The sequence below is a fragment of the Chanodichthys erythropterus genome, chromosome 1, assembly GCF_024489055.1.
Source record: "Chanodichthys erythropterus isolate Z2021 chromosome 1, ASM2448905v1, whole genome shotgun sequence".
Lineage (NCBI taxonomy): Eukaryota > Metazoa > Chordata > Actinopteri > Cypriniformes > Xenocyprididae > Chanodichthys > Chanodichthys erythropterus.
Genome location: NC_090221.1, coordinates 17,132,496 through 17,144,969, shown reverse-complemented (window position 1 = coordinate 17,144,969; position 12,474 = coordinate 17,132,496). Strand labels below are relative to the sequence as shown.

Below are 12,474 nucleotides of genomic sequence, written 5' to 3'. Positions count from 1 at the left end.
CTAAAATTGTGACATTTGAATGTTTGCTACATTCATACATTTTAATGATAAAAAGTCAAATAACCTGCCTTGCTTAAAATGTTAAAAAAATTATTTGGAAAGATGTTTAGAACTTAACTAAGACTTGGTTGGATGAGTGTATGCAGACTGTAAACATTTTTGATGCCTTTTTAAAATAAGCATTTTTCTATTTAGGGCCCGAGCACCGTTGGTGTGAGGACCCTATTGTAATTGCTCAGTCTATTATTTTTCTTCTCTGAAATGAATCACATTTTTGAGGTCTAAACATGCCCGAAAATTCATGAAACTTTGCATACCTGTCAGAAGTGGTGAAAATGTACTTATGATACGGTTTTCAGAATTAGGTGTGGCAAAATGGCTAGGTAGCGCCACCTACAAAATTTCAATGAAGCGCCCTTTGCGCTAGGTCTTACAAATTCTAAATTCTGTAGACACATGTAACATCCCAATACCTACAAAAAAGTCCCTGGGTGCAAAATCTGAAAGCCCAACAGGAAGTGTGTTATTTTTAATTTTCTCTGCAATTTTTTTTTGTTGCAGTTTTTGCCATTTCCAGATGTTTACTTTAACGAACTCCTCCTAGAGCTTTAATCAGATCAACATCATATTTGGTCAGTCAATTCTAAAGGCCTTTAAGACGTTTAATTGAGAAGATCTTGAGTTTTTGCTGAAGGGGCTGTCTGTGGTCCTAAATTGCACCTTAAACCCTCACAGTCTTCTTCTGAATCAAAGAATAAACACCAACAACAAGCAACACTCAATAGAACATTCCATTGCAACACCGGCGCCCAGCAGCAGCCCTGCGTTTCCTCCATTTTGGTGTGAAAGCGACTCGGCAGTCCACTGCTTCTATGGCAATTTCAGCTGCTTTGTTAAAAAAAAAAAAAAAAAAAAAACATACATTAAAGCTGAAATCAAACTTTAATGATGACAACACAGAATAAAATACTATCACTGATCATCAAATCCTTTTAACAGTTTATTTTACAGACTTTGTGTTTAAGCCTTCCACTTTTTTCACAAAACCTTTGCTCTCAAGAAACCCAGTCAGTTTGGGTTAAAATTCTTTAAAACATCTAGCATTATTATTATAAAAACTGAAATAATTCCAGCATATGAAATTAAATTAAGGACATAAAATTGGGAATGTTGGACAATAAATACATGAACATAACAGCTTGATTTTGCAGTGTTGTCTAATTTTTGTCAAAGCAAAAGTGTCCAAAAGTGGGAATTATGCGATAACGGACAGCAATGCATCATTATAAGATTATGTTTGTAGCGTGATCCATTAAAACGTACAATAGGCTATATATATTTAAATTCAGACCTAGTGATAGCCTATTATTATTACTCCACTAGGTCTGAAATATCGCTGCAAACAAGATGATCTTAAATTTAGCCTATTAATTATTAATTTTGGCTACTATTAATAAATGTGTAAACAAAGTTGCATAAAATGGAAATACTCAATAAAGTAGGCTAACTACGTTACCTCAGATGGATGAATGTTTGGATTCCACAACTAGTAAAATAAAATATATATAAGACAATGCAACATTTACTGTAGGTGCCATAAAATTTACTGGTGAATTAATTTAAAAAAACTGTTCTATTGCGCTTCTGATTTGGCAGTGAAATTCGCCGATTTTGGGTGCGTAAGATGTGAAGGATTCTATGGTCCAGTTAGTATTTTCACCCCATAATGGCGGCCGCCCTACCGAAGCGCCATCTAGTGGCTGTTACCCAAAAAGTATCAAAGTGTCGCCTCTTGGGTTCTATACTCTTTGGCTCAGCTGAAGTGCGCGTCGAGGGCGCATTGCGGCCACATAGGTGGCGCTCGCGAGCACCCTAAACCTAAAATGATGAATGGGACACTCTACAGTCTGGTGGACTTAATGGACACGCGGAAGTTGTAACAATGTACAATCTGCCTCAAACTTCACATGTTTGATAAGTGCCTGGCCTGAAGACATCCTCACACCAAATTTATTTATAGCCATAGCACCACCTGGTAGCAGAAGTGTGGCAAATACAAATGACTGACATAGTAAATTGTTTTTTTGTGAGTGCTGGTGCAACATTTTCAGTGGGGTTTGGTTTCTGTAATTTTTGTATACACATGCACAACAACAACAAAAACATATCTACTTTGATATGAACAATAATAAAATAACCTTATGAAACCACACAAAGAATTACAGAATAAAAAATGTTTGGTCAGATATTTATTGGTACAAACAGAGAAACAGCAGTTTGTTTTAAGTATGGTCAAATATATAACTTGCCATATTTTGATTATATTATAAAAGTGTTTGAAAGTGCAACCAATTGCACTATTGCTGAGTTACCAAACAACAGAACAGACTGTACATTCGGTTTATAAATCTTTACATCGTTCTCATAAAACGATGCCTGCCAAGTTATTAAATTAAATTTAGTTATTTCTATCAGAAGCATCATATAATTTCTAACTTCCAAAAAGCCTCCACAATTGTGCTTGCAGTTCTTCATTTCCCAATACTTATAGTTTCTGCTTCTTTTTGTCTTTTGAATTAAGAACGACTGAAGCAGCAGTAACAACAGCAACAACAGCAGCCAAAGTAGAACAACCAATCACCAATTCTTGTACCTATAAGAATAAACACAAAGTATATATATTAATTTATTGTGAAAATATAAACAGAGCTTGTGTGATCATAATTCAAATTATATTTAATCTATTATAATAATAAATCAATTAATGCTGAATATTTAACACAATACAGCCCTGTAATCCTGTGATTTAAAAAAAAAAAAAAATTGAGACATGCACAATGGTGCTTGAAATGTGAATTTTGCTGCAGGAATGCAAATTTTACCAGGGGATTCAGAGATATTAATATTTGATAATTTTCCCGAATATATGAATGACCAAGTATAGGCTAATATTTTTTAGTTTCATTTGTTTGATTGGGTTTTCTCTGTCTAACTTTAGTCTGAAAATCTGATAATTTTTGGGGCATATTTATACAGAAATATAGAAAATTCTAAATGGTTCACAAACTTTCAAGCAACACTGAGTACATTATAATTCACTATTGTGTGAATTATCTCAACATGCCAACTAACCGTACCTGGCGTGACTCTGGCTTTCCGTATCTCAGCTCTGTAACAAAGTGCTCACAGTTCTCATAGAAAATGGAATATGAAAGTTCTTTTCCCAAAAGACTGTGTGCGTCCCGTAGAACGTCTCGAATGGGACGTGGCTCATATTCCTCATCCAGAAGGTTGTTGATACTGTATTCATCATTGGCAACTACTTCACAAAGTTCTTCTTTCTTCACTGTGGCTTTGTCACTCAGTACTGACATCATACTGTAGGCCCCAGCTTGAGCATACTCAGCTATGGAGAAAGAAATGGAAAAGTAAAAACAAAATATAAAATGTGCAACCTTTACATGTTCAGAAAGTTGTCTCTTAAATGGAATGTTTTAGATTCAAATCAAGTTCAAGTTCAACTCGACAGGCAGCATGTAAATAACCCACAGGGTGGTGCCAGGTGAATCACATAACCATCGCCAACATAAATAGCCCAGTGCTGATAAACGCTCCGGAAGATTTGAATGAGGTCTCCAGGCTCCGGCTTCTTGTCACACTAAGAGACAATATCAATATTGAGTTTCATTTTAATAGAACCATTGAACTTATCAACAAAATGATCTCACACTGTATAACTAAAATAACTCAAAACCATTGCACTTGTGAATAGATTAAAAAAAGAAAAATGAAAGTGTAACTCTATCTGCTATCTGCACAAATATGCGTGTTTCACAGAGGTATCTATCTAGCTCTTTCTGTTGCATTTTTTTCTTCCTGTCTTATCCAGTTTTTAACATTCTGTTGCTTTAATAGAACTACCAAAAGGATCAATATGCTATTTGATATTACATTTAATTCATGTTCAGGTTGTTTCAGTTAAAAGACATTTACCTTTGTCGATGACATGGCAACCTCAACAAACTCTTTTTGTTGTTTTTACACTAATCCTATGAGAAACATATGAGAAACATATAACAACATTTAGACCTTGTTTCCACCACCCTGCTGCTAAGATGCGTTTATGATGATTCGATCACAATTAAGCTGCTCTGTACTGTTGAATTTACGCATATCATTTATTGAGAGGGCAACAATTTTTTGACAATTTAAATTCCAAAGTAAAGGAAGACTTTCTGGAAATTAAATCACATTATATGTCCCTCAATATAAAGGCGATCATATAAGTATAAATAAGCATATATAAGAACAAGACCTGTTCTTCTGAAACAATTTTAAAAATATATTTACTATTTTAATGTTTAACATTTTGTTAACATTATTTTCATTGGAAATAGACTGTAGGAACTCATCAAGTAGACTTTGGTCAACAAACTGACTAACCATTCTTCATGTAGTAAATAACTGTGGTCTTAAATAATTAAGGAATTATACTTACAATGATGTATCTCATGGAGGCTGCATGTCAATGGAGTAACTTTGTTTTTTAAAAAGTGAGTGGGATATAAGGGTTTTGGGGTGGGGTGGAGTGGGGTAGAGACTGTGCGACACGCGTCATAATCTGAAAACCACCATAATCTGAAAAGGACACAAGGACACAAAAGTGGATACAGGCAATTGAGACAACACAAGGAACTGGAGGGGAACTTTATAATATAATATAATATAATATAATATAATATAATATAATATAATATAATATAATATAATATAATATAATATAATATAATATAATATAATATAATTTTACAATTTACATTTGCCTTACAATTATTAGCCTACATGTATGAATAATCATTTGAAGCGTTTTTTATGTTTTATACACAGCGAAAATAGCTTGTATTTGACCGAAATTCCATATTCGGCAGCAAGGTGACTATAGATAGCAGATGAATTATTTCTAATGGGCTGGTGGTAGAATTTTCATTAAGCGTGCCAGAGGTTCTAATCTGCCCTTGTGCATTTTTCTTTCTTCTTCCTAAAACAAAGATGTTCATCTGTGATTGTAGGCCTATATCAAGAACAGGGAGGGACATGTTTATGTGCATTTTGTTTTGTGATTTCACAGGAATGAATAGAGAGTCTCCGCAACGGCATTGAGTGATATATTGAAGCGCTCGTCTGTGTGAAGACTGCGCAGTGTACACGAGCTTCAAGAGAACACTGTAACGCCACTGATAACAGCGGCAACGAGCATCAAGAGAACACTGTAACACCACTGATAACAGCGGCAATGATTAGGCTACTCAGCATGATTTCAAAAACAACACATCAGTGCCAAATCACATCTTATTTAACACAAACAAATGAATTGCTAATCAACTAGAGATGTTTCCTTTGTGTTAGATACATCCATGTTGTGAGATTTTCAAAAAGTGCTGCCACAATATCAAAAGTGAGTGGGGGCAATACCAACCCTGGCAAAAAATGGTGGGGACATGTCCAACCTGTCCCTCCCACCTGTCCCAACCACCCGCAAATTACGCTTATGCTGCATGTGCTTGTATCTGAAGTACAAAGAACTTCTAGGCTGTAAATCAGTTGAAGGGACTGAGTCATTTAGCATTGAGTGGACGTCCTTATTTTATTTATTAGGAAGACTGCTTTTATATGTCTTAGGATAATTTAAAAAAAAACAAAAAAAAAAAAACAAGAGTGGGTTTAGATGATGACTTATCTGTTGTCGGAAAAGTGGTTATTAAACGGGACGCAAGGGATGCAGTGCCTCCTCAAAAAATTAGGATGAAAAAATAGCCTAATCGATATTAAAAAAATAAAATGCAAATATTAAAAAATGTGACAGTAAAAAGTGTAAAAGTCACTGGTTTTTCTAAAGGAACACTGTCCAACAGTGACACCCGCCGGTAAAGTTACAGCGGGAGTCCGCGTCTCGTGCCTCCCTTGAGCTCTTATAGACAATGAACAGAGCCCCTAAAGCGTGCAGTAGGTTTTGTTGGAGGTAATAGAGAATGAATGGGGCATAGTCACATGAGAGGAGGCAATGCCTCCATCGCGCTATGATTGGATGTGATCAGTTAAGATTGGATATGATTGGTTTGTACGATAAATCCCGCCTCTTGTTTATGTGCACGTTCGGCGCATCAGTCTGACTGAACAAAATGATGTCGTCAATGTAAGACTAATGAAAAAGTAGTAAATAGCTCACCCTGTACCTTCAAACAATTACTGCTGACAAACTGGTTTTAAAAAGTCCAAGTGCCGTTATAAAGGCATGTTTCTGAAACTTGTAAGCTTACCATACAAGACAATATATCAACCATCTTTAATGTTCTTGTTCTTGCACATTAAGCGCCATTCAGTATGACCACTTTTGCAGAGACACAACAAAATCTCTACATTTAAATGAAAGGTAATCAAACATGGATTAATACTGAAAACAGTAACCAACATGGTAATAACCCCAATTAGATCCGCACATAGTATAGGAGCAACTTATAAAACCAAAAAAATAAGATGACAAAAATGAGTGCAGGCCAAATAAAAGCAAGTAACCCTGCCACCAATATTTTGTTAAATTAAGGTTTCTCCAAGATAATGTTCTGCATGAAGAGGGAGAGCACAACATAACAGCACTCTAATTTTGCAACAGCTAGAACAGACAAAGCCCGGCTGTGCCACAGACCTGGGATTCAGAACACAACAATCTGGCATCTTTAAGCATGTTTTCTTTTGTTCTGTATTCACTGTTTTGTGTCTGTTGTACCTAGGGTTACAAAGGAGCGGAAAGTTTCCGGAAAATTTCCATGGGAACTTAACCTGGGGAATTTTAGAAATATTCCAATTTGGAAACTTAACAGGAATTTATGGGAATTTATGAGAATTTATATATAGAATTTATATATACATTTTATATAAATCTATATAAAACATCATATACAAACATAAATATAAACATTTTGTGTGGTCATAATGACATAAAATAACAATTATTTATTTTTTGCACCCAATTAATTCAAATTTAGTAAATATGTAAAATAAATATATTTTTATTGCAGCAATTGTTATGCATGTGTTATTTATTTCAGTGTCACATGATCCTTCAGAAATCATTCTAATATGCTGATTTATCAATGTTGGAAATTTCAGTTGTGCTGCTTAATATTTTTTTTGGAACCTGTGATTCTTTTTTCAGGATTCTTTGATGAATAAAATGATAAAATAATAAAATTATTAATAAAATTAATAATAAATGAATAAATTAATAATTATTAAAATAATATTTATTTAAAATAGAAATCATTTCTATCAATAAAATGCATGTAGGGTGTGTGGCCTCAATAGCCCTGTAGCAAGTAGTGTGCTGTGTGAATGTGACTGAGGAATGTGCAGGGTAAAAATTGAAAAACTGAAATTGCATAAAATCTGGTTGTTTTAACCAATATTATGCTTCAACTACATTTAAGTTCCCTGTTAACCTGCAATTCCCCTTTTATTCCCATATACTCCCGTTAATTCCCATATATTCCTATTAATTCCCATGGAAAGTTTCCAGCTTTGAAAATTCCCAGGATTTTGGAACCCTGGTGGCACCCCAGTTGCAGTTGCAATTTTCTTGCTCTTTTTTTAAGTTCCATTAAATTTTGCCATTTATTGCTCCTCCAACCATACTGATGTGATGCTGTCATGCGGTGTCCATTTCATTTTTCTAATTTACCAAAAGTGTTGATTTGCACTAGTAACCCATGTAAGAAACACCACTGCACCCTGCTTATTCATCATACATGGCTGCAGTTTCAAACAAAAAAGCTCTCCTCAACGACAGAGGGCGATATGTGTAACCAAACGTAATTTCCCATGTGGCGAAAGACTGTGAGTGAGTTTTACGCTGTCTGGTTCATCGTTTATTGAAACGGTGTTGATTTAGAGTGGGAAAGGCTGCACTTTTCATTCACAATTTTCCATTGTAGTTGTTAATTTGTATGTATATCAAATATTTTCATGGTGTATTTTGCTTAAGCACGTAAACGATGTCTGCGATATTCGAGGGGGATGCCATGTCAGCCATGCAGAAGTCTCACTGCCACACTTCTCTAAACAATTACAGGTGAGTAATAATATAATAGTAATACAGGTTACCACTAACTATAAATTCATGCTTCAGTTCAATGGAAGGAACTCCAGTTTGAATTAAACTGTATTTTCTGTATAGAGGAACAACGTATCGTTCTCATTTCACTGTCATAAGGCGATGTATTCTTATCGCGTCTTTAAGTATTAATATGAAATTATATAGCATACAGGTGTTTTGCAATTTCAGTCTAATAATGGTCGGTACAGGTGTAAGCATAACTTCTCAAAGCATACATGCTCATGTTAATTGCATTTCCATTTTGGATACAATGTCATTCATTGCCTTCTGTCATTGCATTTCTGTTATTTCAGATTCAGTCAGATTTCATGGTATTGTAAACAGCTATACATTGCTATAAACATTTTCCTAGTTATTGCCCACAAAAAGGGATACATTTCATTAATATCGTTGACATTTTGTGCCAACATGCCTCAACCATGGCAAGTTGTCGCACTGTATGTGAAACAATTAATTAAACAGCACAAATGTAAAACATATCAAACCATTGTTTTGGCCACAATATATCAAAATATTTTAATTAATAAATTGTATATAATTATAACATTTAAAATATGTTATGAATACTTTTTTGAAAGTAGAAATATTTCTCAATTAGTAAACAGTCCAAAAACTGCATGTTTTTAAAGTATAGCTTGTCACACTGCTGTCACTGAATATAAGCTCAATAAAGAAATTTTGGTTATGTTAAGATATGTGTATAAGTGTTTATTTATTTCATTGTAAAAAAATCTATACCAACTGACCTTTTTTTTTCTTTTCCATCAGTCCTCAAGAGCTGGCTTTAGAAATTAAAGCTTTTATCAGCGGCGTTGACCAGACACAGGGACGTAAACTCAGTGTTCGGGATCACGCCCGCTGTGCAGTGCGCCTCCTTCGAACTGTGCCAGCCTGCCGTGGAGCCGTCTTGGAGCACCTGAGGGGAGTCTATGATGAATATGTTGCATCCTTTCTACAAGATCTGGAGGCGGAGGTTGAAAATGGAGGTACCAGTACAAGTGGAGGAGGCAGTACCAGTGTATCCAATTTGGAAGATGTTATTAAAGAAGTCCATGCTGTACTCTCAGAATTTATCAAGCTTAGTCCTAAAGCTTGGGCGCCACTTGTGTCCACATGGGCTGTTGACCTTCTTGGCCAGCTTAGCAGCAAGCATGCAGGACGACGGGCAGCTCCTCACTCGTCCAGCCTGAATGAGCTGTTGCAGCTTTGGATGTCGTGTGCAGCCACTCGCTCACTTATGGAATGCTACTCTCAGTGTCTAGCAGCCATGTTGGCCTGGTGCCCTGATGCCTGTGTAGATGCCTTGCTGGATACCTCTGTCCAGCACTCCCCTCATTTTGACTGGGTTGTTGCTCACATTGGTTCAGCTTTTCCTGGCACTATTATCAGCAGGGTGCTGGCTTGTGGCCTCAAAGACTTTTATGCGCATGGATATTCCTCTGCTGAGAAGGTCAACCAACAGCAGGCATCAGACAAGAGTTGTAGGGTCCCCAAAATAGGCTCAGTGGTTGGTATCCTGGGGCACTTGGCCTCCAGACATTCTGATAGCATCAAGAAAGAGCTTCTCAGGATGTTTCAGGATAGTCTGTCTCCACCCCCTCAAAATGTACCTCCGCATTCATCCGGGGCAGGTGGGTGGGAGAACTCCCCTCATCTCCGTAGGGCCACTGTACCTTTCTTGCTTCAACTGGCTGCTCTTTCCCCTACTCTCCTGGGTGCTGTTTCTGCAGAGCTGGTGGAGTTCCTCAGACCACCTGTCCTAGTTCAACTCCAGGCTCAGTTCCAGGCCTTGCCTCGGGAGGAAGTCGAGAATATGTTGGGTCTAGCGGTACATCTCATAAGCCAAAGCCCTTCAGGTGGAGCAAGGGTGCTGAAATTCCTTGCGGACACTGCCACACCATCTTCAGTGATTATATCAGGCCCTACACCTTCTCCCCATGATAGTATTCGAGAAGCCTGTGACCGCTTACTGCAAACGCTTCTGCTACATCTTCACAAGCTGGTGCACAACCGGCCAGAGGGGGATGAGCCCTTCCCACAGTCCTCCACTGCCTCGGCAATGCCACAAGTGATCCCATTTCTAGATGAGCTCCAGGGACACATAGGTGATCTGTGTGCTGAAACCCTCCGGCTTGAGCGGAAGAGGCACCTCTGGTTGCATCAGCTCCTGTATCTGCTATCGGTGTATGGCGGCCCGAGCGTGGCCACTGAAGCTTTGTGTCAGCTCTTCACTCAAGCCCGAAACCCAGAGGAGCTCGCTCTAGCCTCACAATTGTACACCCCACTTTCCACTTCACTTTCTGGGTTGCTTCCCTCAACAGTAGCCCGCTGTGTTGCCCAGATCCACACTCAAACCCTTGACAACAAACAGCTGGCTCAACTCCTGAACAACTTGGCTACTGCAGTACAGAGTCAAGAGGAGGATCGTAAAAATGGAGGGACTACAATGGGGAGTTCAGCTCAGTCATCAATGCCTGCACAAGTCAGAGTCGCCGTTTCCAGCCACCTTCAGGATTTCTGCCCATTGCTTCTCCATGGTGACAAAACGGTATCCAAGGCAGCTGTCCGTCTGCTCTCGTGTAGCCAGCTTCCCAGAGCTTGCTCTCCAGCTCATCTCTTGCTGATATGTAGAGCAGCAGTGTCACATTTCTTTGTGTGTTTACGACTGCAAGGGGAGAGCCTTAAGGTTGGGGTAGAGGAAGTGGGCTACTCTATGCGACTGTTGTCACGTCTTGCGGCCTACTGTCCTTTGACACTAAAAGCTGTGCTGCAACAACTCGTGGAGGGAGCCCTGCACAAAGGCAACCGAGATTTGTTTGGAGGTGTGCAGGAAAACCCAAGTGATGACATCACACAGTCACCCAACCTTGTCCCAGACTTGGGCATCTCTCTATTGGACGTCAACTGCAAATTTGGCACTTCTGTTAACTTCTCTGGAAATGTGTGGTCCGTTTTCCATGCTGGAGTAATTGGAAAGGGTTTGAAACCTCCGTACACTCCCTCACAACCTGATCCAGATAGAATCAATCAGAATATGCAGACTTTGCTTGCAGTCATGGTTCAGTGCTGTAGTTCAAGTGGAGGAAGCCCCACTGGCAATGCTAGAAATAATGGCTCTGCTGTAGGTACCGGTAATGGCAGCTTTTCTGCCAGTGAACCTCACATTTCTAATGAACTTCCCCCAATTAATGCTGAAGCTGCGAAGGTAATTGCCGTAACCCTGGTAGAGAACATCTGCCCAGATGTAGCAAACGGAGAACTGTCCTGGCCTCCAGAGGAACATGCAAAAACCACAGTTGAGCGAGACATACACATCCGTCGTTGCTTTGAAAATAACCCTGTGCTGTTCCACCTCCTCCGGGTGGTCGCAGCTGGACGTCCAGCTCTGTGCTACTGCTCCGTCATTTTAAGAGGTCTACTTTCCACCTTACTGGCTCACTGGGAAGCATCAAGGGAACCATCAGTGTCAGACTCCCCCTGGCACCTTCAGACCTCATGTTTGCTTGTATCATGTATGGGTGAAGGCCAGCTACTACCACCAGTGTTGAGTAACATCCATGAGGTCTTGCCTCACCTCTCACCCTTTGAAGTTAGGCTACTGCTGTTGGGCGTATGGGAGTACATGCGGGGTAACAGCCCAATGCCACAGAAATTTACCTTCTGTGCTGATCAAGGACTTTTCTTTCGGGACTTTTCAAGGGACGGTGATGTTGCACGCTATATTGCACCTATCCACAGTGTTCTGCATAAGAACATTGACCGCCTAGGACACCTTTGCTGGAGGTTTCAAGTTTGACGAAATTGTGAGAAATGTTGTTAAAAACCCAGGTTCCAGAGTCACAGACTTTTCTTGTATTCAGATATTTTTCTACATAGTGTTAAATGAGGTGTTAAGTTGATATTTCTACGTTTTCAGAGTTGTCAAAATAGTAGCAAAAACCAAACTAATTGTGACAATGTTCAGAAGAGCTTTTCTGCTAACCAGATCAGATCTTGTTTTTTTTTTGTTTTTTTTTTTGGTATCCTTTATATTGTCTAGCTTTCTGTAGAGTTTTTAAGCACTGAAAAAAAATGTAAGCCTACAGCAGAGAATAATACCTATTTTCTTTGTGTTGCTGTGTGGAAAACAGTAAAAAATAAATACAAATTCATTAATGCCTCATTCTTTTATTTATTATTATTGATGTTATTTACAGAAATAGAACAATATAAAATAAACAGTAAAAGCCACATAAACCAAACTGTCTAGTATTAACCAGTGGCATACAGATTTTTGGTCTAAATAGTCATTATCATCAGAAACT

The 12,474-nt window shown here is 38.3% G+C and overlaps 2 protein-coding genes across 2 annotated transcripts; one reads left to right on the top strand and one right to left on the bottom strand.

Annotated features, from left to right (window-relative positions):
- Positions 1-2,243: 2,243 nt before the first annotated feature.
- LOC137017255 (phospholipase A and acyltransferase 3-like) lies at positions 2,244-4,536 on the bottom strand. The gene is made up of 5 exons (XM_067381308.1): positions 4,499-4,536; positions 3,994-4,049; positions 3,550-3,658; positions 3,138-3,406; positions 2,244-2,653 (listed from the first exon to the last, which is right to left on the bottom strand). The coding sequence occupies exons 2-5, from the start codon at positions 4,006-4,008 to the stop codon at positions 2,546-2,548; spliced, it is 501 nt and encodes a 166-aa protein (XP_067237409.1). The 5' UTR covers positions 4,009-4,049; positions 4,499-4,536; the 3' UTR covers positions 2,244-2,545.
- A 3,351-nt stretch (positions 4,537-7,887) lies between these two features.
- ints5 (integrator complex subunit 5) lies at positions 7,888-12,253 on the top strand. The gene is made up of 2 exons (XM_067381294.1): positions 7,888-8,125; positions 8,939-12,253. Exons 1-2 carry the CDS (start codon positions 8,049-8,051, stop codon positions 11,964-11,966), a joined length of 3,105 nt encoding a protein of 1,034 aa, XP_067237395.1. The 5' UTR covers positions 7,888-8,048; the 3' UTR covers positions 11,967-12,253.
- The last annotated feature ends 221 nt before the right edge of the window (positions 12,254-12,474 follow it).